This window comes from Budorcas taxicolor, chromosome 10 (assembly GCF_023091745.1).
Source record: "Budorcas taxicolor isolate Tak-1 chromosome 10, Takin1.1, whole genome shotgun sequence".
Lineage (NCBI taxonomy): Eukaryota > Metazoa > Chordata > Mammalia > Artiodactyla > Bovidae > Budorcas > Budorcas taxicolor.
This window is the reverse complement of record NC_068919.1, coordinates 16,410,498-16,438,042: the sequence shown is the minus strand read 5'-3', so window position 1 is coordinate 16,438,042 and position 27,545 is coordinate 16,410,498. Positions and strand designations below refer to the sequence as shown.

Genomic DNA, 27,545 nt, shown 5'->3' with positions numbered 1-27,545 from the left:
TCCATGATCTAGTGGATGTTAGCAATTTGATCTCTGGTTCCTCTGCCTTTTCTAAAACCAGCTTGAACATCTGGAAGTTCACGGTTCATGTATTGCTGAAGCCTGGCTTGGAGAATTTTGAGCATTACTTTGCTAGTGTGTGAGATGAGTGCAATTGTGCGGTAGTTTGAGCATTCTTTGGCATTGCCTTTCTTTGGGATTGGAATGAAAACTGACCGTTTCCAGTCCTGTGGCCACTGCTGAGTTTTCCAAATTTGCTGACATATTGAGTGCAGCACTTTCACAGCATCATCTTTTAGGATTTGAAATAGTTCAACTGAAATTCCATCACCTCCACTAGCTTTGTTCACAGTGATGCTTTCTAAGGCTCACTTGACTTCACATTCCAGGATGTCTGGCTCTAGGTGAATGATCACACCATCGTGATTATCCCGGTCATGAAGATCCTTTTTGTACAGTTCTTCTGTGTATTCTTGCCACCTCTCCTTAATATCTTCTGCTTTTGTTAGGTCCCTACAATTTCTGCCCTTTATTGAGCCCATCTTTGCATGAAATATTCCCTTGGTGTCTCCTATTTTCTTGAAGAGATCTCTACTCTTTCCCATTCTGTTGTTTTCCTCTATTTCTTTGCACTGATTACTGAGGAAGGCTTTTTTTTAAATCTCTCCTTGCTATCCTTTGGAACTCTGCATTCAAATGGGTATATCTTTCCTTTTCGCCATTGCTTTTTGCTTCTCTTCTTTTCACAGCTGTTTGTAAGGCCTCCTCAGACAGCTATTTTGCTTTTTTGCATCTTTTTCTTGGGGATGGACTTGATCCCTGTCTTCTGTACAATGTCCCGAACCTCCGTCCCTAGTTCATCAGGCACTCTGTCTGTCAGATCTAGTCCCTTAAATCTATTTCTCATTTCTACTGTATTATCATAAGGGATTTGATTTAGGTCATATCTGAATGGTCTAGTGGTTTTCCCCACTTTCTTTGCTTTCAGTCTAAATTTGGCAATAAGGAGTTCACGATCTAAGCCACAGTCAGCTCCCAGTCTTGTTTTTGCTGACTGTATAGAGCTTCTCTGGGAGAAGGCAATGGCAGCCCACTCCAGTATTCTTGCCTGGAGAATCCCAGGGACAGGGGAGCCTGGTGGGCTGCCATCTATGGAGTCGCACAGAGTCAGACACAACTGAAGCGACTTAGCAGCAGCAGCAGCAGCAGCATAGAGCTTCTCCATCTTTGGCTGTAAAGAATATAATCAATCTGATTTCAGTGTTGGCCATCTGGTGATGTGCATGCTGACAAGGAGGCAAATGGGCCAATGGCCTCAGCCTTTGATCCATGTGAGGATGGGACCTGCTTGGTGGGCGTGTGGAAGGCCCCCAGCAGAAACTATGGGCCTATCATTCTACTTATGTTTCTTGCTTTCTTCCTTAAATTTTTTTTTATTAAAGCATTGGCTGCTTGCTGAAGTACAAGGGCTCCAGAAAGGAGCAATTGATACTCATACTCACTCCTTCATATGAGTAAGTTTAGCAGATCTCATTCAGCGGGAGATCTTATGACAAGGGGCCTGCGGAACCTTGGGCAAGCGCGGGTGGCTCACAGGGCAGACGCAAGGCAGGTCTGCGGGACAGCTTAGACACAGTGATGGCTGCAGCTGGACGGTGGCTACGAGACCCAGAGGGGAGGCCACCTATGCTTTGTCCACAGTGACTCAGGGTACACTATCGTCCTTCTCTCTTTGCACCCTGCATTCTAGGAGACAAGAGAGGATGCTGACAGAGTCACCAGCCAGAGAGGAACAGAGGCGCTGGGAAATCACACACTGGGCAACTCGACCATATCTAAGCATCTGGCCCCAGGCCTGGCGAAGATGCCTTACAGCAAGGCTAGGGTTAGGCCCAGATTAAAAGAACCTGCTTCCCACTACTCACAAAAGCCGAAACATGGAGACAAGCTACGTGTCCACTGGCAGATGAGTGGGGAGCAGGTAAAGAAGATGTGGCGCAGACACACACGGAGTATCACTCGGCCATGAGAACAACCTAACGCCAGAGCCAGGGGTCACCACGCTGCGCGAAAAGTCAGAAGGAGAAAGACCTACGGAGCATCACTCGGCCATGAGAACAACCTAACGCCAGAGCCAGGGGTCACCACGCTGCGCGAAAAGTCAGAAGGAGAAAGACCTACGGAGCATCACTCGGCCATGAGAACAACCTAACGCCAGAGCCAGGGGTCACCACGCTGCGCGAAAAGTCAGAAGGAGAAAGACCTACGGAGCATCACTCGGCCATGAGAACAACCTAACGCCAGAGCCGGGGGTCACCACGCTGCGCGAAAAGTCAGAAGGGGAAAGACAAGTGCCATACGATATCACTTATATGTGAAAGCTAAACTATGACACACTGGCTCACAGACAAGAACAGACTTGTGGTTGCAAGGGGGAAGGGATGGGAGAGGAATGGACTGGGGATCTGGGGTTGGTGGTTACAAATTATTACATTTAGAATGGATAAACAAGGTCCTACTGTATAGTACAGAGAACCATAATCTCCTGGGATAAACCATAATGGAAAAGAATATAAAAAATGCATAAGTGTGTATAGCTGAGTCACTTTGCTGTATAGCAGAGATTAGTACAACATAGCAAATCAACTACACTGCAATTTTTAAAAAAGAAAAGGAGAAAGCCTGCTTCCCTCTTACCATTCATGTAACCGTACATGGAGGAAAAGCCCATTAACCACACCATATGGGTGGGATTGAAAGCAGATCTCAAGAAAAGAAAAATGAAGTCCAAATGGATACAGGATGAAAAAAAGAAAGGAAGGGAGCCACTCTGTCAAAAAAACAACATCTGATCTGCCCTTCTGAATGCAGAGTTCCAAAGAATAGCAAGGAGAGATAAGGAAGACTTCCTAAGTGATCACTGCAAAGAAATAGAGGAAAACAATAGAATGGAAAAGACTAGAGATCTTTTCAAGAAAATTAGAGATAGCAAGGGAACATTTCATGCAAAGATGGACATAATAAAGGACAGAAACAGTATGGACCTAACAAGCAGAAGATATTAAGAAAAGGTCACAAGAATACACAGAAGAACATACAAAAACATCTTAATGATCCAGATAATTGCAATGGTGTCATCACTCACTTACAGCCAGACATTCTGGAATGCGAAGTCAAGCGGGCCTTAAGAAGCATCACTACAAACAAAGCTAGTGGAGGTGATGGAATTCCAGTTGAGCAATTTCAAATCCTAAAAGATGATGCTGTGAAAGTGCTACACTCAATATGTCAGCAAATTTGGAAAACTCAGCAGTGGCCACAGGACTGGAAAATGTCAGTTTTCATTCCAATCGCAAAGAAGGGCAATGCCAAAGAAAGTTCAAACTACTACACAATTGTACTCATTTCCCAAGCTAGCAAGGTAGTGCTCAAAATCCTTCAAGCTAGGCTTCAACAGTATGTGAACCAAGAACGTCTAGATATTCAAGCTGGTTTTAGAAAAGGCAGAGAAACCAGAGATCAAATTACCGACATCCGTTGGCATGATCTGTTGGATCATAGAAAAAGCAAGAGAATTCCAGAAAAACATCTACTTCTGCTTCATTGACTATGCTAAAGCCTTTGATTGGTCATAATAAACTGTGGAAAATTCTTAAAGAAATGAGGATACCAGAGCACCTTACCTGCCTCCTGAGAAACCTGTACGCAGGTCAAGAAGCAACAGTTAGAACCGGACGTGGAACAACGGACTGGTTCCAAACTGGGAAAGGAGTTCATCAAGGCTGTATATTGTCACCCTGCTTATTTTACCTTCTGTGCAGAGTAGATCATGAGAAATACCAAGCTGGATAAAGCACAAGCTGGAATCAGGATTGCTAGGAGAAATATCGACAACCTCAGATATGCAGATGATATTACCCTTATGGCAGAAAGCAAAGAGGAACTAAAGAGCCTCTTGATGAAGGTGAAGGAGGAAAGTGTAAAATCTGGCTTAAAACTCAACAGTCAAAAAACTAAGATCGTGGCATCTGGTCCCATCACTTCATGGCAAATAGATAGGGAAACAATGGAAACAGTGAGAGACTTTATTTTCTTGGGCTCCCAAATCACTGCAGATGGTGACTGCAGCCATGAAATTAAAAGATGCTTGCTCCTTGGAAGAAAAGCTGTGATAAACCTAGGCAGTGTATTGAAAGGCAGAGCCATTACTTTGCTGACATAGGTCCATATAGTCAAAGCTATGGTTTTTCCAGGAGTCATGTACGGATGTAAGAGTTGGACCATAAAGAAGGCTGAGCATCGAAGAACTGATGCTTTTGAACTATGGTGCTGGAGAAGACTCTTGAGAGTCCCTTGGACTGCAAGGAGATAAAACCAGTCAATCCTACAGGATATCAGTCCTAAATACTCATTGGAGGGAGTGATGCTGAAGCTCCAATACTTTGGCCACCTGATGCAAAGATCTGACTCATTAGAAAAGACACTGATGCTGGGAAAGAGTGAGGGCAGGAAGAGAAGAGGACGACAGAGAATGAGATGGTTGGATGGCATCATTGACTCAATGGACATGAGTTTGAGCAAACTCCAGGAGATGGTGAAGGACAGGTAAGCCTGGCGTGCTGCAGTCCATGGAGTCTCAGAGTTGGACACAACTGAGTGACTGAACAACCTGCCTCTGCCTCCCCAATTTGACCTTCCACCCACTAGGTGGCGCTGTTAGATCCACTCCAGCTCTGAACCCCTCCAAGCAGAGAGAGACAAGTTCTCTCCAGTCTGGCTCCAGCCTCAGCAAAGCACTTTGCACAGAGTAGATCCTCACAGAACAGATATCAGTAAGTCATGTCCAACTCTTGTGAGCCCATGGACTGTAGCCCACAAGGCTCCTCTGTCCCTAGGATTTACATGCTACATAAACCTGAACAACAAAACATTTTAAAACAATTTTGCATTTGTGCCTAGTTTGACCCCAAAAGGCAAACCACAGTCATTGCCTTAATGTTTGTAAATGGGCCTCATTTCTAAGCAGCCCTGAGTTAGCAGACGCTGGTTTATTTGCACAGCAAAATTCATTCGACTCCACCTTGCCTCCCTGGTTGCAGGCCAACCAATTTAGAGTGAAATGAAATCAAATTGTGTGCAGCCTATAATTTAGGAGCAAGAACCCCCAGGCAGCCAGGTGGAAGGGCACGTCAGTAGGTTTTCCGCTTAGTGCCTGCCGCACACTGGGCTTCCAAGAAAGGCCCCGTGCACCTGCCAACTGATGCCTGAAACTCCACTGTGACTATTTCAAACCCTTGGTGTTTCCAGCTATTAAACTGCAAATCACCTGAGGAAAATAATCGAACCTGGCTAGCGGTAAATAAGAGTGGATTTTGATGGCAAAGCAGAGAAGCCGCCAGAGTGGGGTTATCAGGCCACAGGCCTCTGTGTGGTAATCTGCATTTTTCATCTAGATCTCACTGAATCCTCATGGCCTAGTGAGGGACAGTTTTTTCCTGTCCCCATTTCACAGAAAAGGAAACTAAGGTCCAGGGAGGTGAAGGCATTTATTCAAGATCGCAGAATTAGTGGGGGCAAAGCTGAGACATTAGACCTTGTGTCCTGGTCTTTCTCACAATCCTCCCTGCCGCTCTGGGGGACTCACTGGAGATGAAGCTTTCCCCTCTCAGCCTGCAGTGTGATTGTGGACAGTCACACACTTCCCTGAACCTTAGTTGTTTCTCTTTAACGTGTCATTGTTCTGAATTGCATCTCCCATAACACTAGACAGTGTGTTGAAAAGCAGAAATATTACTCTGCCGACAAAGGTCCATACAGTCAAGGCTATGGTCTTCCTAGTGGTCGCATATGGTTGTGATAGCTGGACCATAAAGAAGGCAGATGCCAAAGAACTGATGCCTTCGAACTGTAGTGCTGGAGAGGAGAAGACTCCTGAAAGTCCCTTGGATGGCAAGGCGATCAAACCAGTCAATCTTAATGGAAACAGACCCTGAATAGTCACTGGAAGGACTGATGCTGAAGCTGAAACTCCAGTATTTTGGTCATCTGATGGGAACAGATGACTCATTAAAAAAGTCCTTGATGCTGGGAAAGATGGAGGCAGGAGAAGAGGGCATCAGAGGATGAGACGGCTGGATGGCATCTCCAATGCAATCAACATGAACTTGAGCAAGTTTCAGGAGATCGTGAGGGACAGGGAGGCCTGGCGTGCTGCAGTCCATGGGGTCGCAAAGAGTCAGACACGACTGGGTTTCCGAGCAATAACAACAACAAAATTCCTATATTGAAGCCTTAACCTCTAGCACCTCAGAATGTAACTGTATTTGGAGATAGCGTTTTTAAATACTTATTTATTTTTATTTATTTGGCTGCACCAGGTCTTAGTTGCAGAATACAAATTTAACTGTGGCATGTGGGATCTAGTTCCCACCCCACCAGGTATCAAACCCATGTCCCTGCATAGAAAGGCAGATTCTTAACTGGTGGACCACCATGAAAGTCCCATGGGGATAGTTTTAAAAGAGGTGATTATGAGGTGATCAAAAGCTTTCCAGACAAGCAAAAGATAAGAGAATTCAGCATTATCAAACCAGCTTTACAACAAATGCTAAAGGAACTTCTCTAGGTAGAAAACAAGAGAAGGAAAAGACCCGTCTATAGAAAATACCCAAAACAATTAAGAAAACGGTAATAGGATCACATTGTTGATGCTCAGTCACCCAGTCGTGTCCAACTCTTTGCGACCTCATGGACTGAAGCACGCCAGGACTCCCTGCCCCTCACCATCTCCCTAAGCTTGCCCAAGTTTATGTTCATTGCATCGGAGATGCCATCCAGCCGTCTCATCCTCTGATCCCCTCTTCTCCTTCTGCCCTCCATCTTTCCCAGCATCAGGGACTTTTCCAATGCATCTGTTCCCATCAGATGATCAAAATACTGGAACTTTAGCTTCAGCATCAGTCCTTCCAGTGATTATTCAAGGTTGATTTTCATTAAGATTGACTGGTTTGATCTCCTCGCTGTCCAAGAGACTTTGAGGAATCTTCTCCAGCACTACAGTTCGAAGGCATCAGTTCTTTGGCACTCTGCCTTCTTTATGGTCCAGCTATCACAACCACTCATGACCACTCGAGAGACCATAACCTTGACTATACGGACCTTTGTCGGCAGAGTCATGTCTCTGCTTTTCAACACACTAAGTTTGTCATCGCTTTCCTGCCAAGAAGCAATCGTCTTCTGATTTCATGGCTGCAGTCACCATTTGCAGTGATTTTAGAGCCCAAGAAGAGGAAATCTGTCACTACTTCCACCTTTTCCCCTTCTATTTGCCATGCAGCAATGGGGCCGGATGCCATGATCTTAGTTTTTTTAATATTTAGTCTTAAGCTGGCTCTTTCACTCTCCTTCTTCACCCTCACTGAGAGGCTCTCTAGTTCCTCTTTGCTTTCTGCCATTAGAGTGAAATCATCCACATATCTGAGGTTGTTGATGTTTCTCCTGCCTATCTTGATTCTAGCTTGTAACTCATCCAGCCCAGCATTTCTCATGATGTGCTCAGGGTATAGGTTAAACAAACAGGGTGACAGGATCATACATATTGATAATTATCTTAGATGTAAGTGGATTAACTACGTCAAGCACAGACATGGACTGGCTGCGCAGATGAAGCGCGCATATATGCACTTCCACTTACCACATCACTCTGCTTGATCCTCCAAAGTGCATGTAATTATTTTATATTGTTAGGTTAATCACGTGTTCATTATGGCTTGCAATTATAATTATCTTTTATTTTTTGTCTGGCTATTGATTGTAAAAACTGATAAACATCCTCTATAATTGTGATTACGTAGCTATTACTCAATACCATTGTATCAGGATTGTTCAACAGAAAAACAACAGAATTCTGTATCACCAAAACTACCATTTAATAGAGAAACCTGCAATCACTTTTTAAAACACAGATGCATATCAGAATTATCTTCGAATTTTCTAAAAAATACAAATGCCCAGGTATTGTTTTTTTTTCCTCCAAAGCTCCAGATGTGTTTCTAATGAGCAGCCATGTTTAAAACAACTGGACTCTATGAGGACCTCTTACTTTTATCTAGTTTCTTTCACTTTTTCTATTTCATATTCAGTCTCCCATTTCACTTAGTTTATGTTTTCCGATTTCTCCAGCTCCTTTTTTTTTAATGTTCTTTCTCAAGTCTTTATCAAGCATAGCAGAAAAGCTTCTGTATATATATATAGAAATAATACATATAATATATATTTTTAGAAAACTTAAGAATTTTATCCTAACTAAAACATTTATGGCATTTTGATTCCACTTGTTTGACTTAGTATGAATAGAATGCTAGATCTATAATTTTAAAAAATAGATATGCAACAAGCTACAAAGGTTTACTGTATAGCACCGGGAACAATAGTCAATATCTTACAATAACCTATAATTGAAAGTATTTTCAAAAATAATATATGTGTATATGTATAAATGAATTACACAAAAAACCCCCAGGATTCTACTTTTTCAAACTTGGTAAGGTTTATCCTTTAGCTAGTTTTTCTAATGTCTTATGGAAATCTAATTACAATGTATGAGATACAAAATTTTTAATATATTTGTATAGGATATGAAATTAATATGAATATAAATCTATCACATATAAATTATTAATGACATCACTCAAGATGCTTCTATTCTTATTTTTTCTGCACTTGATAAAATATTCTCAGAGAACTATTAATATGTCTCACTATGACTATATATTTTTTCTTTTCCCTTATATTTTTTCTGATTTTTGCTTTAGGCATCTTTGCTTCTTTGTTGTTAGGAGTCTAATCATTTATGATGTCTATCTTTTTTGTGAATTTTACCTATTATCATTAAAAATATTCATCTTTGTTTCATTTAAAAATAAAAAAAAATTTTTTTAAGGGAAAAAAGAGAGGTGATAAAGTCAAAACAAGAGGGATACTCTAATCTAATTGGTGTCCCTCACAAGAGGAGGAAATCTGGACATGCAGGGAGGCCCCAGGGATACGCAGGCAAAGGGATGACCCAGGGAGGTCACCGCAGGAAGGTGGCCCTCTCCAAGCTAAAGAGGGACCTCAGAGAAATCCAGCCCTCCTGGCACCTCGATCTTGCACTTCCAGCCTCCAGAGCTGTGAGAAAATAAATTTCTGCTCACCAGAAATTTAAGCCACCCAGTCTGTGCTACTTTCTATGGCAGCTCAAGCTGACTAAGACAAACTGTGAGTGGTGAGGTTGAGTGACAAAGTCTCTAAGCCAGCGCCTCTCCACAGTCCTTCTGCAGGTGTCTGAGATCACTGGGGCGGTTGGTGGGGCTGGGGCGTCTGCATTGCCAACATGCTCCCAGGGCACGCAGACATCGCCGCTATGTCTGGCCTCCAGCTCAGGCTCCTGGCTCAGCATCGTGCTGTCACCTCCCTGCCTGGAATCTAGTTCATCACCAAAGAGGAGGTGCCCTTTAGGTAAGTTAAGATGAAACCAAAGACACGGGCATGAAAAGTCAGGGAGGGGACAGTGAGACACCAGCAAGGAGTCTGGTGAGGTGTTGGTGGGCAGAGGCCTGCAGAGAATAGGGAGGGAAGAGAACAGGCCACAGAATGCTGTGTCAAGTATAACCTGTCATTTAGTGAGTACTGCAAGGTCCCCGACACTGGGTCTGACATCAAGCCACTGTCTCATGCAGAATAAACCGTGGCTGGTCCTGGTAAAAGAAAAACACTTAAGTTCTCAACCTAAAGAGCATAAAACATCACTGGTACAAAACCCATGCACAAATACTAGAACTGTAAATCGACCGAATTAATAGCCAACCATTATTGGTGTTAAGCAATTACAGGTAAAGGTCAATTTAGAATACTGGGGGCAATGTTCTTTAAAAAATGTGTTCAGTATTCAGTCAAGAATAAAGTAGCTTTCCAAACATTCAATGCCACATTTATATAAAATGATGGTAAATTTCTTCTGACCAAACATGTAAGACGGAAACAAAGTAGTGAAAAGAAATGATCATTGTATCTAGGATGGAGGAGCCAAAGGATATTAATACTTTAATGAACAATAAAGTGAAAAAAAAAAAAAAGACATATAGTACGTTCTTAAAAAGGTGCAGGTAGGGTATACCAAGGTGAGAAGTCCCACTGAATGATGGGCATAATACAGAGTGCTGATCTATAGAAGAAGTGATGAAGGAGAAACAGTGGAGCATTTCGTCACTATAATAACATATACTATATAAGTACTCTTGCCTGGAAAATCCCATGGACGGAGGAGCCTGGTGGGCTGCAGTCCATGGGGTTACTAGGAGTCGGACACGACTGAGCGACTTCTCTTTCACTTTTCACTTTCATGCATTGGAGAAGGAAATGGCAACCCACTCCAGTGTTCTTGCCTGGAGAATCCCAGGGACGGGGGAGCCTGGTGGGCTGCCGTCTCTGGGGTCGCGTAGAATTGGACACGACTGAAGCGACTTAGCAGCAGCAGCATATATAGAATAATATCAGTATAATGATACATTCCATCAGTATAATATATAGTCTTTGATCTAAGAACTAGAAAACCAATTTCAAATCCTAGGCATTGATTTAAAAATCTGCTATGGGCAAGCTTGTGATAACATGATTGGAAAATCTGTAGTAGGCAAAACAATGTCTTCTCAAGAACATCCATGTCCTAACTGCCAGCACCTGTAAGTATGTTAGGTTACATGGCAAAGGGGAGTTAAGGTCATGGGGGGCATTCAAGTGGCTAATCAGCTGACCTTACAATAGGGAGATTATCCAGACTGTCCAGGTAGGCCTCATGTAACCATGAGGGTCCTTAAAAGCGGAGGAAAGGAGGAGATGTGGCTATGGAGGAACGGTTGACAACTGCAACACTGCTGGCTTTGAAGCTGGAGGAAGTGGGCCAGGAGCCAAGGAATGTGGGTGGTTGCCAGAAGCTGGAAGAGGCAAGAAAACAGATTCTCCTATCGAGCCTCCACTGACACTTTGATTTTCACCTAGTGAGACCCGTGTGAGACTTGTAACTGACAGCACTGTAAGATAATCTATCCTCTTTTTAAGCTATCAAATTTGCAGTAATTTGTTATGGTGACAAGAGAAAACTAATACTAGGTCAAATTTGTCCCCAAATCCAAAACCATTCTTAGAACTGGAGATGGTAGCACATGGTTTCAATTTCTTACTAGGACAACTGATGCCTTGCTTTGACACAATTCAAAGATTATATATGACATCCTCTGAAGCTTCCCCAATATGGCACATCTTGCTGAAACACATATCAAATCTGACCATAAACTACTCTTATGCATGCAATGGGAAGGCCAAATAAATGTCATTAAACACTTAGATAAAATTTAGGCAAGATGACAAAGAAATCAATGAAACAACAGAAGGTCCTCGAATAGAGCAAATCCCACCTTTTTTTGGGAAATGACACTAGTTTTGAACCTGAGCTGTCCACAGATATTTGCTATGGGAGGTGCTTAGCAAAAGCCTCCAAAAAAATCTAGATTTGGCTAATTTCACTTTTAAAGGGATTAAAAATGTCTATTAATTATTTTAAATATCTCTAGACCTTTTCTAAAGGAACCACACATGAGATATTCAACAAAAATGATATTTCAATAAAATAAAATTCAAATAAGGACACAAGAACGTCTGTGGACAATGAAAGAGAAGATTCACAAACAATCCTGAAATTGATTCCCACAGAAATCACTTTTCTGGACATTGTTGACTGAAGTATAATGTTAACTGAGCAAGATACTACTTTCAGTTTTTGTTTATAATCTTTTTTTCTTGAAAGAAAAATCAAGTAACTATAGATACAGATACAGTTTTAAGAGAGTGAAAACAGCAACATAAGATGATAATTCATATGAAATTAAAATATTTAATAATTCTAGTGCTCAGTTATAATCATTATATGAAACTGCATTACAATGTTTGAAACTGACAAGCAAAATTTATAGTAATTTCTGATTCTAAAGGTGGCTTTAAGAATATTTTTGATAATTCCAGTTCCTCTGTCTCAGCAGAGTTGAGTAAAAACAGAAATTTCTAGCAAATAAAAGTAATAAAAATTTTTTAAAAATACCTAAGGACTATGATTCATGAATAATGATCTAATTTGGCATCACTGTTAATAGAACACAAATTATGTGATAATGTTGATTACAAAGTTATCATAATTTTGCTGAAGTGAAGGCAAGAAAAATAAATGTTATAGAATAAACATGCAAATTTATGAATTATGTGTATTCAGTTCAGTTCAGTCACTCAGTCGTGTCCGGGAATTTGCGACCCCATGAATCGCAGCACGCCAGGCCTCCCTGTCCATCACCGACTCCCAGAGTCCACCCAAATCCATGTCCATTGAGTCAATGATGCCATCCAACCATCTCATCCTCTGTCGTCCCCTTCTCCTCCTGCCCTCAATCTTTCCCAGCATCAGGGTCTTTGCAAATGAGTCAGCCCTTTGCATCAGGTGGCCAAAGTATGGAGTTTCAGCTTCACCATCAGTCCTTCCAATGAACACCCAGAACTGATTTCCTTTAGGATGGACTGGTTGGATTTCCTTGCAGTCCAAGGGACTCTCAAGAGTCTTCTCCAACACCACAGTTCAAAAGCATCAATTCTTCAGTGCTCAGCTTTCTTTATAGTCCAACTCTCACATCCATACATGACCACTGGAAAAACCACAGCCTTGACTAGACAGACTTTTGTTGACAAAGTAATGTCTCTGCTTTGTAATATGCTATTATACTCATCCAAACATCACTAATTCATCAACATCATATCCAGACATGTAAAATAATAATTCGTTCAGTTGTCTTTGGCATTCTATTGGCATTGTGCTAAGTTGCTTCAGTTGTGTCCAACTCTTTGCAACCCCATGGGCTGTAGCCCACTAAGCTCTTCTGTCCATGGATTTCCCAGGCAAGAACAGTGGTATGGATTGTCATGTCCTCCTCCAGGGGATCTTCCTGACCCAGGATCGAACCCGCATCTTTTAGGTCTCCTGCATTGGCAGGCAGGTTCTTTACCACTAGCATCACCTGGGAATCACAGTTTTACATATTGTTTTTTGTCATTATGAAGGGATGTTTGTCAAGGTAGAATTTATGTAAATATGAGCTTCATTTCGACTTTTAATATTTAGACATATAGTCTGTGACCTTGATTTATTCTCCTGATTCAGATCCAGTGCATGGCAGGGGAAAACCCAGTTTTATTTGTTCATCATGAGAGCACTGAAAGGTAACGACTGTCAAGCCCATTTTACAGATGAGGAAAGTGAAGTTCTATGAAATGGAATTTCCAAAGTCAGAAGAAATAGCAGAAGTAAGATGCAAACCCTTGTTAGTTAGATTGAAAAGCCCAGGATGCTTCACTACATCCAGCCTAGTGGAGTCAAGGATTGCTACAAACATTTCATGGATATGCTAGATGTTATGAAAGTTTTCAGAAGGAAGGGATGGCTGGACCCTTGTGATGCAGAAAGGGCCTGGAAGAATAGCTGGGGAACTTCTGGTTCTGGTAGAATGGTGGATTAGATGTCATGAAGATCCTTCAAAGAAAACAATTAAAATGCTACATGAAGCCTGAATCATGTACTGGATAAATGTATTAGCAAGATGGCACAAAAGGAAGGAAGCCATAAAGCCCTCAAACAAAGGAAACCAGGAACTCTATGAGGTAAGCTGCTTTCACCATCAGAGTTTCTGCTGCCAAGCTTTGCAAATAAAAGATGAAATCCAAGACCCATCAAAAGCAGGGAATCTAACAGGTGACTTCATCAATAAAACTAGGACTTTAAAGATAAGTGAATGCAAAATAAATCTTACCAGACAGAACAAGACAGTTATACAAGTTGTCTCTGAAAAAAAAAAATCTCTCCCAAGAATTCAGGACCATCAGCTCATCTTCACAGGGGGTCCGTGGTCCAAATCCATACCACCACCGTGGTCCGAGAAATCTCAAGTGGAAAACTTACCATGGTTACAAACAGAAATCAAAGTTTTGTAGTTTCCTCAGGCGGGTAACAAAACAAATGCAAATCCTCTCTGAAGAATTTCTATTTTAATACAAGCATGCACACACCTGGAAACAAAATGCCACAGATGAGAAACAGCAAAAACAGGAGACAGCAGAAAGACCAAAGAACAGATACTGAAATATAAAATAATGATGTTCAAGTATGTTTACAGAAAGAGATAAACATAGAAACAATAAACAAGCAGATTTGAAAAGAAGATAATGCAACTTTAAGAAATTACAAACAAGAACAAATAAAAATTCATTGAAAGGATAAATAGCATAGTACACCAAGCTGACAGGGTAATCAGCCAACTGAAAATACATTCAAAGAAACTATCCAGGATGCAGTCAGAGAGATTAAGAAATAGAAGATGTAAAAAAGCAAATAAGAGACATTGCAAAAATTTCTCTGGAAGGAGAAAATACAATGATTCTGATGTGATACTTGAAGAGATAACTGGTAAATGTCTATAGCTGTTGTTCAGTTGCATAGTCAAGTCCAACTCTTTGCAACCCCCATAGGCTGCAGCACACCAGGCTACCCTGTCTTCCACTATCTCCCAGAGTGTGCCCAAACTCATGTCCACTGCGTAGGTGATGCTATCTAACCATTTCATCCTCTGCCACCCCTTCTCCTTTGGCTTTCAATCTTTCCCAGCATCAGAGGCTTTTCCAATGAGTCGGCTCTTCGCATAGGTGGCCAGAGTATTGGAGTTTCAGCTTCAGCATCAGTCCTTCCAATGAATATTCAGGGTTGAATTCCTTTAGGATGGACTGGTTTGATCTCCTTGAAGTCCAAGAGACTCTCAAGAGTCTTCTCCAGCATCACAATTCAAAAGCATCACATGCCTAGGTCTGTAAATGTCTAGAACTGCTGAAAGCCACTAGTCCTCAGATCCAAGAAGCGAGGCAGAGTAAAGACAGTTGGTGCTCGCCGCATACTCTAAGTGCCTTCTTACACGTCTCAGACCTTCCTGTTGTTAGGTTGGGGCCATGTTGACTGTATCTGGTTGCAATTAATTCCAGGCCAGGGCAGTGAAAGAATGACGCCTTCTTGTCATGGTGGACTTGGGATGCAACCCTTCCACTCTTAAGAACTGAGCCACTCATCCCCCAGTGGAAATCACTTTTGGCTGAAAATGGCTACATTGCCCACTTTATGCTCACTGCTAAAGGGCAGCACCACCCCCCCCCCCCCCCCCCAACTAAGGATGGATACAAAGTCCTGGCCTTCTTTTCTCCTTGGGGACAATTCTGAAGGATCAACCCCGCTCCAGAGCTCCCTGGTGGGGTCAGCTGAGGCCTGTGATGTGACTTCTCCTTCTACCCAAGCCTGCTTCCCCCTCTTACTTAAATATTGTTCCTCATGAATTTCCCACATGCAGGTCTTTTGCCTCAGAGCCTGTTTCTGGGAAATCCAACCTAAGACATCTCTCCCTCTTCCCCTTCTGTGGCGATGTAGGAGGCCATATGTTCCCGACAGAGCAGCTAGGAGGTGGCTAACCTTTTATTCTCCTGGACACTTCACAGTTCCTCACTGACCACTTAGCTGGGTAATGTCAGCAAGAAATCAGCCTTTGCTCTGAAAAGCAAACCATTATTGACCACAGACATATTAATCCCATGTAAAGATAGCTGGAGTAACCATTAAACTGATAAATTCAGAGAATCTATCTAGCATACTAATTACAAAACAAGGGAAGGGAAAAGAGCATGTTCAAAAGGAAAAAAGAAAAGAATGTAAAACTTAAAGAATGCAGGAAAGGGAGGACAACAGAGAAAACAGGACAAATGCACATAAGATGATCAAAATAAATGCAAGTATTTCAATACTCATTATAAATAGGAACAGACTAAACCATCCCTCTAAATGACACATGTTGCCAAGCAAGATAAAATCCAACTGTACCGTTTCCATGAGACACAATTGAAATATAAGGACAGGGAGAGATTATTAGTCAAAGTAAGGAAAGAAATAAATCAGACACATAGCAAAAACAATAAAGCTGGCGTTACTATAGGACTATCAGACAGACGCTAAGACAAAAAGCATTACTAGATATAAAGAGAACCACTTTTAAAAAAATAATAAGAACTTTACTTCACCAGGAAGATAAAATTAAGAACTTAGATGGACCTAAAAAACACAGGCTCAAAACATATAAAGCAAAAACTGACTTATCTACATGGAGTAATTCACAAATATGATACCACTGTGGAAGATTTTAACACATTTCAATTATGGATAGCTTAAGCAAGCATAAGTTGCATAAGAAATCAAAATGGAAGTTAGAAATTAATTAGAACTGCATATGTGGACTGCAGTTAAAGCAATACTCAGGAAGAAATATATATATATATATATATATATTTAATTGTTTATATTACGAGGTAGAGTGATTAAGAAGTTAGAGAAATAATAGTAAACAAACCCAAAGCAGAAGGAAAATAATAAAACTAGCAGAGACATCAGAGATATAAACTACATTATAGAGAGACTCCACCAAGCCCAAATCATCTTCTTTTCAAATATTTTTTTTTTTAAAAGACAAACTGGCAAGATTAACCAAGAAGAGAACATTAAAACAAAGACCACATGTTCATGTCAGTTGACACAGAAAAAGCATTTCACAAATCCAACACCCTTTTGTGATCAGAAAATACTCAGTAAAATAATACAGAACTCCTTTAAAGCTGAAAGGCCATCTATGAGAAACCCAGAGCTAACATATAATAGAAAGCTTTCCTCCCACCATCAGGACGTCTGCCCTCACCACCTCTATTCAATATTGTAGTGGAGAGTCTAGGTAAGTCAACTGGACAAGAAAAAGAAATAAAAACCATCTAAATTAAAATGCAGAAGCAAACCTATCTCCATTTGCAGATGATATAATTTTTACATATAGGGATTTCTAAAGGAGTCACTAAAATACTGTTAGAACTGTAAATACTGTTAATAAATTAATTCAGCAAGCATGTAAGATACAATGTATACAAAACTTGGTTTTACTTCTATATCCTAGCAAAGAAAATCTGAAATAAATTTAAGGAAGCAATTCCACTTACAACAGTATCAAGAACCACAAAACACTTAGATATAACCTTAACAAATCATTTTACTGGTACAATTTTACATACTGAAAACTACAAAACATTGCTGAAAGAAATTAAAGAATACCTAAACAAAAGGAAAGGCAGCCCATGTTCATGGATTTAATTTACTTAATAATATTAAGATGGTAATGCTTCCCAAATTGATCAACAGATTCAAAGGAACCGCTATTAAAATCCTGGTTGCATTTTTTTTTTTTTTTGGCAGAAACTGACAAATAGATCCTAAAATTCATAAGGAAATGCAAGGGACCCTGAACAGTCAAAACAACCTTGAAAAAGAAGATCAGAGTTAAAGGACTCATACTGCCCAATTCCAAAACTCACAACAAAGCACAGTAATCAGGACAATGAGGTGCTGACATAAGAACAGACAAACAGATCAATGGAATAAAACTGAGAATCCAGAAATAAACCTTCACATTTACAGTCAATCAATTTTCAATAAAGGTGTTAAGATAATTCCTGAAGAAATAATGAACAGTCTTTTCAGCAAATGCTGTTGGGACTGCTTGATATCCATAGTAAAAAAAAAAAAAAAAAAAACAACAAACAGAATAAAGCTGGACCTCTGTCTCACACCACCTGCAATAACTAACGCCAGTGGTAAAGAACCCATCTGCTGATGCAGGAGACGCGGAGACATAAGAGACAAGGATTCAATCCCTGGGTTGGGAAGATCCCCTGGAGGAGGGCATGGCAACCTACTCCAGTATTCTTGACTGGAGAATCCCTGTGGACAGAAAAGCCTGGTGGGCTACAGTCCATCAGGTCACCCAGAATCGGACATGACTGAAGCGACTTAGCACACAAGCACAATAACTAACACACACACAGAATGGATCATAGACTTAAATTTTAGAGATAAAACTCTTGAAAGAAAATATAGGAGTAAATCTTCATGACCTTGGATAAACCAAACGTTTTTTAGTTATAACACCCAAAACATAAGCAACAGATGAAAAATAATATTTGCTGCTGCTGCCGCTGCTAAGTCGCTTCAGTCACATCCAACTCTGTGCGACCCCATAGACGGCAGCCCACCAGGCTCCCCCGTCCCTGGGATTCTACAGGCAAGAATACTGGAGTGGGGTGCCATTGCCTTCTCCAATGCATGAAAGTGAAAAGTGAAAGTGAAGTCGCTCAGTTGTGTCCGACTTTTCGTGACCCCATGGACTGCAGCCTACCATGCTCCTCCTTCCATGGGATTTTCCAGGCATGAGTACTGGAGTGGGGTGCCATTGCCTTCTCCAGTGCATGAAAGTGAAAAGTGAAAGTGAAGTTGCTCAGTCGTGTCTGACTCTTAGCGACCCCATGGACAGCGGCCCACCAGGCTCCTCCGTCCATGGGATTTTCCAGGCAAGAGTGCTGGAGTGGGGTTAGATAATATTAAATTTTAAAACTTTCATGTTTCCAGGGATACCATGAATAACATGAAAATGCAGCACACAGAGTGGTAGAAAACATTTTCAAACCATGTATCTGATAAGGGACTTGTATTCAAAAAAGAACTCATACCACTCAGCAACAAAGACAAATGACCCAACTTAAACACTGGCCAAAGACTTGAATGGACACTTTTCTGAAGAAAGTATACAAATGGCCAATAAGCACATGAAGAGAGGCTCAATATCACTAATCTTTAGGAAAATTCAAATAGGAACTACAGTGAGATATCACCTCATATCTGTTAGGATGGCTACTATCAAAAAAAAAAAAACAGAAAATACCAGTCATCTAAACTTAGGGACAGTCTACAAAAAGAAGGAAATTCTGATATACGCTATAACATCGATAAACTTGAAGACATTATGCTCAGTAAAATAAGAGAGTCACAGAAAGACAAATACTGTATAATTTCACTTGCACGAAGTACTTAAGTTAGTCAAATCATAAAGACAAAATGTGTTAATGGTAGTCGTCAGAGACCAGCCAGGGGAAAATGGGGAGTTCTTATTTAATGGGTATAGAGTTTCAGTTATACAAGATAAAAAGGATTATGGAGATGAATGGTAGTGATGGCTGCAAAATAAGGTAACTGTATTTAACACCACAGAACCGTGCACTTAAAAATAGTTAAGATGGTAAATTTTAGGTTAAGCATATTTTGCCACAATAAAAGTAAAAGTTACTCCTAGATTTATCATGTGGCCCAGCAATTCCACTCCTAGGTGCGTCCCTAGAGAATTGAAAATATGTCCACACAAAAACTTGTACACAAAGAACTCGTACATAGCATTACTCATAATAACCAAAAAAACATGGGAACAACTTAAGTGTTCACCAACTGATGAATGAATAAACAAACTGGTATATCCATAAGTGGAATATTATTCAGCCATAAAAACAAATAAAGTGCTAATCCATGCCATAGCACACATGAACTTTGAAAACACTATGCTAAGTGAAAGAAGGCATTCACAGAAGGCCACCCACTGCATGACCCCATTTATACGAAATATCCAGAATAGGCACATCCATAGAGATGAAGTACATTAGTGGTTGCCACAGGCCTGGGAGAGGGGGCAGTGGGAAAGGCCTGCTACTTGGTACAGATTCTCTTTCTAGGGTGATGACAACATTCTAAAATTGATCATGGTGACGGTTTTGTACAACATACTTTGTGTGGGTCAGCATATTAAAACTCACTGAGCTGTGTCCTCTTAAAGGGAGTATTTTATGGTAGCAGCAGTAGTGCTAGTCACTCAGTCCTGTCCAATTCTTTGCAACCCCATGGACTGGGCTCCTCTGTCCATGGGATTCTCAAGGCAAGAATACTGGAGTGGGTTGCTGTTTCCTTCTCCAGGGGATCTTCCTGACCCAGGGATCAAACCTGGGTCTCCCACATTGCAGGCAGATTCTTTACCATCCGAGCCACCAGGAAGCCCCATAAATTATATTTTAATGAAAGTGTTTAAAAAAACTTTCAACAGAGAAAATTCAGCTGTAGCATCAAGTTGTCCCTTGCACAGTTCCACCATGTCATTCACATAGAGTAAGAGATAAATGATGCTCCCCTGAGGTAAGCAACATGATGGTCCTGATCGAACAGCTTTAGAGGTAAAGCCTACCAAGTAGTCAGGAATGCATAATTCCAATATTATACAATTTTTCTATAGAATAAAATTGCAACACTCTCCAACTCATCTGTGGTTGCCACCATCATAATCCCCAGTGCAGGCAAGGGCAGTATAAGAAAGAAAAATTACAGGCCAACTCAATAAATAGATTGAAGGATCCTAGTCAAAAATATCAGCTGCTTGCAGCAACAGATTAAAAACATACTCCATCATGACCAAGTAATATTTAAATACAATGTTGGTTTAACGTTAGTAAGTCAATCAATGTAATTAACCACATCACAACTTTCAAATGAGTCATATATGACCATCTCAGAAGATATATGATAGGAAAAAGAATTTATTACTGATTACAGGGGGAAAAAAATCCTAGGAAACAAGGGATAGAAAGGCAGGTTATTTAAATATACACACCCAGAGAAAGAGCTAACATTAAGTAACAAAATGCTGAAAGCATTTCTTTGGATTAAAATCAAGAACAATACAAAAATGCCTGCAATCACAATTCACTTTAATAAAGCTTCTGATTCCCATGGTGGTGATCTAGGCACTCACTTTGAGAAATCCTGGGCTGGAGAAAACCAGTTGCTATGAGCTGACTCCTTGTTTCCAGGTGCCCAAGCCCACCCAGCCAGCACCACTGATCTGACTCTGCTTCTGCTCCTTCATTGTTAGCCCAACAGTCTATTTCATTTTTCTTGGATCGTCACAGTATATCTGTGAGATAGATACTATCCCCATTTCACAGACAGGGAAACTGAGGCTTAGCACTACGAGTCTTGTCCAAATTCCCACTGTAAGTGGCAGAGCACAGTGCAAGGCTGAGAAAAGGTTTGCTTTCCCTCTCTAGAGCCAGCACCTCAGGAACCCTCCTGCCTGTGCCCCTAAATTAAGGCCTCCCGGACAATGTGGTGAGTTTACCTGTAGCCTCGGGGCCAGGGCTATCATTAACAAAAGATCCTCCATATGACCCCAAATACTCTTGTTTCCTGGCCAAGGGTCATGCCATGTTCCACATGAACCTGCAGTCTAGACTTCCCTGTTTGTCTCTAGGTTGGGTTTGTGTAGGAATCAACACTTAGACATTTGTTCCATTCTTTGAGCTCTTTGTTCACGTCTTTCAGAGCTCCCTAATGTACCCAGGTCTGTTTTTAGGCACAAGGGAGACTTGAAATTATAAGGCATGCACCTGAGTCACACCTTCCATAGGAGGAGAGAACTGTCCTTTCCTGTAAGTAAGCCATTAGCAGGATTGTGCCGGAATAAAGGATGCCAAGAGGTGGTGCCCCACCCCTCCACGGATGGATGAAGCTCAGAGAGGGTAGGGAAGTGGCCTAGGCCACACAGCTGGCTAATATATGAAGGGAGAGGCGGCTGTACAGAGCAGCGTGCAGAGGTGTCAACCAACAGCTGAAGGGAGAGGGCACCAGCAGCTCCATGCAGGAGTCAGAAAGGAGGATGGATGAAATGGAGGGGAGGAGATGGAGTAACCCTTCTTCAAACAGAGATCAAGAAAAGTGAATGTCCGATCCAGTGGGGAGACTAGAGAGAGCACCAGTGTGGCTGGAGAAGTGGGTTTAATGGACAAAAAACAATGGAGGAGGTGGATAATGGTCAGGCCAGGGGATACCAGGCAGGGAGCTGGGGAGGGAGTCTCTGGGAGGGGCAGCTCAATGCCTCCTCCCAACACACTCCACTCCTCCAAGTGCGGAGGGCACAGGAGAGTTGATAATAACAGCCAGCATTACTGACTTCATCACATGCCGCGTACTTCCCATAGGTTGCCTCACTTAATCTTCACCACTACCCTAGGAAGCAGATTCTAGCATCACCCCATTTTACAGATGCAGAAACTGAGGTCTGGAGATTAAGGTCACTCTGCGGACCAAGTATTGGAACCCAAAGAGCCCACCAAAAGTAAGCTTAACATTTCTATGAAGTCTCCTATTTTAAATATGCATGCAAATTAGGCATTTTCTCCTTAAAACGGTTGCATCTGAATATTTTTAAGATGTCATTCCTCCTCCCCAACTAAATCCTCAAATAAAACCACCCTCCAGACAGGCAGAGCCACTGTGTTCCCCCTGGGGCCGCATGAACCTTGCACATGATGCTGGGAAGCCAAGTAGTGGATGCGGGAGCCAAAGGAAAGTTTTGAAGGAAACAGATGTGAGACGTGATGTTGGTCTCTGCCTCTGACTAGTGCCACTGTACTAAAAAGAAAACTGTCATCTCCATCATTTATGGAAAACTGGACAGAAGACACATCATCTTCAGCCTCAGGGGCCATCTGGGTCCTTATCCTCAGAACCCCCATACATTCAGAATCCCAGCAGGGAACCCAAGATCCCCAGTGAGAACACTTTTTCTCTTGTATTTCTTTTCTGGGCACAGTCCTGAACCCACCCTTGACCAAAACTCCCAGGAAGACATCCAAGAAGATACCTATAACCTCTGCCCCAAGAATTCACACACCTGCCCCATGGTTTCCCAGCTCCAGGTCTTCACTCATATCGTTCCTTCCACCTGGAGTGCTCTCCCCACCTCCCAAATGCTACCCATCCTCAAAATGCAGCTTACAGCTCATCCCCTTCACGGAGCCTTCCCTGATCCCCTCCTCCCCCAAGCGACCAACCCCTCCTCTGAACAAATGTGCCCCTCTCTGAGCATACACCCTAAACCACTTGGCCGTGGAAGTGCTCCTGCATGATTTTAAATCTTCCCAACCGACACAGAGCCCCTTAAGGGCAGGCTTGGTATGTGATTCTTCTCTGGGCTCCACAAACAGTAAAGCCTTGCACATAGTAGGCAGTCAATAAAAATGTCAAGTGCATCAATCAAAGGATCACTCTGTCTCCCTACTCATCACAGCCACTAGTTCTCTGTGGGTAGAACCAGCCAGGGAAACGCACCAGGAAGACACCCACAGCCTCGTGAGAATGCAGGCAGGACCCCTGCTCGACAGCACTGTGGGGACCCGGCTTCATTTCCAGCGTGTCTGTTACCTGCTGCATCTGCAGCTCCATCCTCCAACAGCTCCACAGCCTTTTGATTTCACCCCAGTGCCTGCTGGCATCACCTAGCCTTGCAGGCTTTTAGGGAGAGGATCTAGTGCTCTGTGTCTTCTTACTCTTCCACTCACGGTGCCAAGATTGTTTGGGACTTTGTTTTTTGTGGAGGGGGGAGGTCATAAGGGCTGGGCAGTCAGCTGGGTGGAAAGGAGCTCTCACCCACCTTTCCCGTGACGTCTTCCAGGTGAAACGTCTCACCATGAAATAACAGTTATTCTTTTTCAGTCAAAAAGGAAAGAAATATGGACATTTCCTTGATGGTCCAGTGGTTAAGACTCTGTGCAGGGGACACAGGTTCGATTCCTGGTTCAGGAACTAAGATCCCACATGCCTCATGACCAAAAAAAAAAAAAAAAGAAATTTTTTTTTAAAAGGAAGGAAATAGACACCAAAACAAGGGTGTAGTGAGATGACATTACTTTGCAAGGGCAGGAACCACTGGCCACAGCTCACAGACAGCACAGCCTCACCTAAGTCTCACTGAAAACACAGATTCTCACTGCATTCCCGGTGTTTCAGGGTGGCTGCCCTTGAGCACTCAGGCAAAGGAGGTGCGACAACTCTCCCTGATTGCCTCAACTCACACCTGGCTCAGGCCCCCTGCAAGGAACGGGAACAACAGCAAAGCCACACTCAGGTGACTCAGCCCCTCGCCTGCTTCCAAGCACCCATGAGAGACGACACTTAAAAAGCTGCCACTCAGCCGGTGCTGCTGGCTTCATCTCTGCAGCCTGACTCTGTAGTCTCAATAACGGCTCTGTTTCAGGATAAAATACAGATGTCACAGGCGAGCGCTGCAACTCAAGAATAGTTTCAGGATCACTTCCATTTTCAGGTTCGGTGCAGGTGAGGGAAACAGGCAGCCTGGATTCCCCAAGGGAATCCGTGAGGGCCTCCTTGCAGAGGCTGGGTCTACACAGAGAAGACTGGGTGGAGACATAGCAGTCGGCGTGTTGCAGAGGCCCAGCCCTGGTCGCAGCCTGGAACTCAACCATTGGAACGAGAGCACATACCTGGGGCACCTGCTCCATGCTGAGCAGCCTGGGTAGCTTCAGGCTCAGCATCTTGAAGTCGGGCTGGGAAGACCGGTGGGTGACAGCCGGTCCCTGTCACCAGGACTTGCTCAAAGTTCTGACATGGCTCCAGGCGCCTCTGGCCAGCCGGGTCTGAGCCGCTTCACTGAAAGAGGACAGTGGGAAGAACTCCAGTGAGCGTCAGCCTAACTCCAGCTGGGTCAAGACTGTTTAACTACAGAACAGTCCTTTGCTTGTGATGGCAAAATAACCAGGCTGCCTTAAAAACAACAGAGAAACAGACTGCTGAGTCATTCACTCTGAGAGTGATGGAGGAAGGTAATTAAATCACAATAGGGCAATCATAGAATTATAGCACTGGAAAGGGCCACAGAGGTCACCCAGTGCCCCGTGTTACACAAGAGGGTCAGAGGCGTCGCGCAACCTCCCCAGGGCCACACAGCTTAGGAAGAGCTTGGGGCTGCTCACACTCCCTGCACCAGGTGCTACCCCTGGACAGACAGTGTGGTCCAGGTCTGGCCCACCAAGAGCTGTCCTCCAAATCACCCAGAGAGAGGCAGCTTTTCCAGAAGGCTGACGGGAGCGGGACTGCCCTGAGACACACAGCAGGACCAGGCCAGGCAAATCTAAGGCACTTGGAGTCTAAGCAACAGGACAGTTTAAATGCAGGATTAACAGCTATAAGTCATGTAAACTAGAGGAACCCAAAGACAAGGAAAAGGCCCAAGAAACTGGAAAGTACTATTAGTAGCTGGGTTCAGCAAAAGAATGAGCAGAGCGAGGAACTTAACCACAGTCAATGCCTCATCTACTCGCATAGTCACTGGGCCAAAATCTGCCGCCTCTGGAGAGCTCCCGAGGGGTTCTGTCCCTGCCTCCAAAAGGCCTGAAGACCTGGCTTGTACCTCTCTCGTAGCACCAACCACAACTGACTGCAGGCGGAGCTACCTGCTGAGGTCTCCCCTGCACACACCCAGCCCCTACCAACCTGGGAGGATGATCCTGAGATGGCCAGAATCTCAGGGTGTGTGCTTGGCTCATCTTGGGCCTTCAGCAAATGCTTTTTTAATGATGCAGAGTTGTTCACCCTTTGAACCTAAGGTGTGCTTTTGCTTTCGTGCTTTGTTTATACTTTTGCTTATTATAGTTCTTTATGTTCTGTGTGTTATTATCTGAAACTATGTAGCAAAATTTAATGTAGTTATGTTTCATCATGAGTATGCTTTTATTAAAAACACTGGGGTAAGTAATTATTCACCACCGTCAAAAGGTGGCGATGAAAGGGACAGAGAAGAATAATTAAAATAGTTGGTTTAGAAACCTCACTACAGGATTAAAGACAGGGGGAGGGAATTTTAAAGCTGTTTGGGAGACTGTTGTAAGCTAATGACCACTCAAGAAAAGAATCCAGTAACCTAGCAACAATCTACACTACCTTGAAAGAAGACCAGGGGCATCCAAGCGCATCCAAGCACACTCAAGCCACAAACCCTGACAGTTAAAATACAGGACAATATGGGATCTGAGTCTTGTTATGCGAAGTCAGGGAGCTAACGGTCCTTGAAGAGCAGAATCTCCGAATGTAGTCAAGAGAGGAAAATATGTGAAGGAGGAAAGAAACTAGGTGAAAGGGGACATTGCACCAAAACCTGAGATGAATGACCATAGTTTGGTAATGTTACCACCCTTTTGCTAATATACCTATGATTTACTAGGGCCATCACAGTTCTGGTTAGACCACACAGGGTCAAAGGAGGAATTAATGATGTAAGCCTTGATGTCTGCCCAAGAATGAGGAAGGAGGTGGTCTTCTCCCCTCCTCACTTTTTCTCTAAGATGTAGCTCTCTTTGTTCTAGAGGCCGAGCTCCCTTGCTTGCCCACTTCTATCTCTTACAAGCATCCTGCACTAATAAACTCACTCTTTGCCTCTGGCTTTGCCTCATGCTGAATTCTTTTTGGAATGAGACAAAAGAACCTCAGCTTAATAAGCCCTGACACCAGGCGAGTGGTTTCAATTAAAAGAGTGGGTTTGAGTCCCCTCCTAAATCAGTGATCATGGGTTCAAATCCCATCCAAGGAGTGGGGCTTCAGAAACAACCCAAGCACCCATCAGCTCGTGGACATAGAAACTAGCAAGTAAGCAAGATGCGGCTACGCATATAATGGAAGATCACTCGGTTTTAAAAAGGAATGAAGTTCCAGTGCATGGATGACACTTGAAAAAATTATACCAGGTGAAATAAGCCAGTCTCAAACTGCCAAATATTGTTTGATTTCAATTACATGAGGGGCCTGGCATAGGCTCTTACAGAGCCAGAAAAGAGGTTGGTGGGGAGGGAAGAATCGGAGCTGTTGTTTAACGGGTACCGATCTGTTTGGGAGGATTAAAAGTTCTGAAAAGGGGTAGTGGTGATGGTTGCTCAACACTAAAAGTAAAATGCACTTAAAAATGATAAATTTTATGTTGCATATATTTTACCACATTAAAAAAGTAGTTACAGAACATTTCTCAATGACAAAATAATAGAGAAAATAATTTTTTTAAATTGTTACATGTTACCTGGGTACATTTTGCCCAGGTTAAAAAAGAAGAGTTGATACTTTGCAAACAAATGAGCAGCATCTGCGTAAGTGGACCTGGCATGTCTTGATTCTCCTGGACTCCAGCCTAAATTACCAACCCACCCTCACCCCCAGATGCACCACTAACTCACCCAGCAGCAGGAAGAGAGGCGACAGTCTCAGCTTGAGTTTCCAGGGGAATATCACAAAAACCCCTAGCAATGATGGGACCAATGCTGGGCCTCCATGGGCCGGCCTACCTTGGTCCCCTGGTTCTCCCTGGATTTCAACGTCATGAGCAAGAAAAAGGAAAGAAATGGTCCCTAGCCTCGCAGCACACACCATCCAGGAAGACTGACCCAACGAATCATACAATAGGAGGGCAATAGGAAGCAGCATATGAGTCATCCTCTTCTTCATTCAGCCAAGGTGTCTGGCATTTTTATCACGTAATGAATAAGAGTAAGGGCTCAATGTAAAGATGATTACACCCTGTGAGCTGCAGCAGCTGGAGGGAAAACATGAGAATTTAGCTGAAATAAAAATTGCATGGGTTTGTGACACACAGAATGGAGGAAAATAGATGTCCAGGAAAAATGAAGTTGAAAAG

General features: G+C 42.7%; 1 protein-coding gene across 1 annotated transcript in view; it reads right to left on the bottom strand.

Moving 5' to 3' along the window:
- Window positions 1-23,293, bottom strand: part of PAQR5 (progestin and adipoQ receptor family member 5) — a 46,819-nt gene extending 23,526 nt beyond the window's left edge. Inside the window, exon 1 of the mRNA XM_052646867.1 lies at window positions 23,180-23,293. Coding sequence (XP_052502827.1) covers window positions 23,180-23,293 — 114 coding nt within the window. The remainder of the gene's footprint in view (window positions 1-23,179) is intronic.
- Window positions 23,294-27,545: the final 4,252 nt, after the last annotated feature.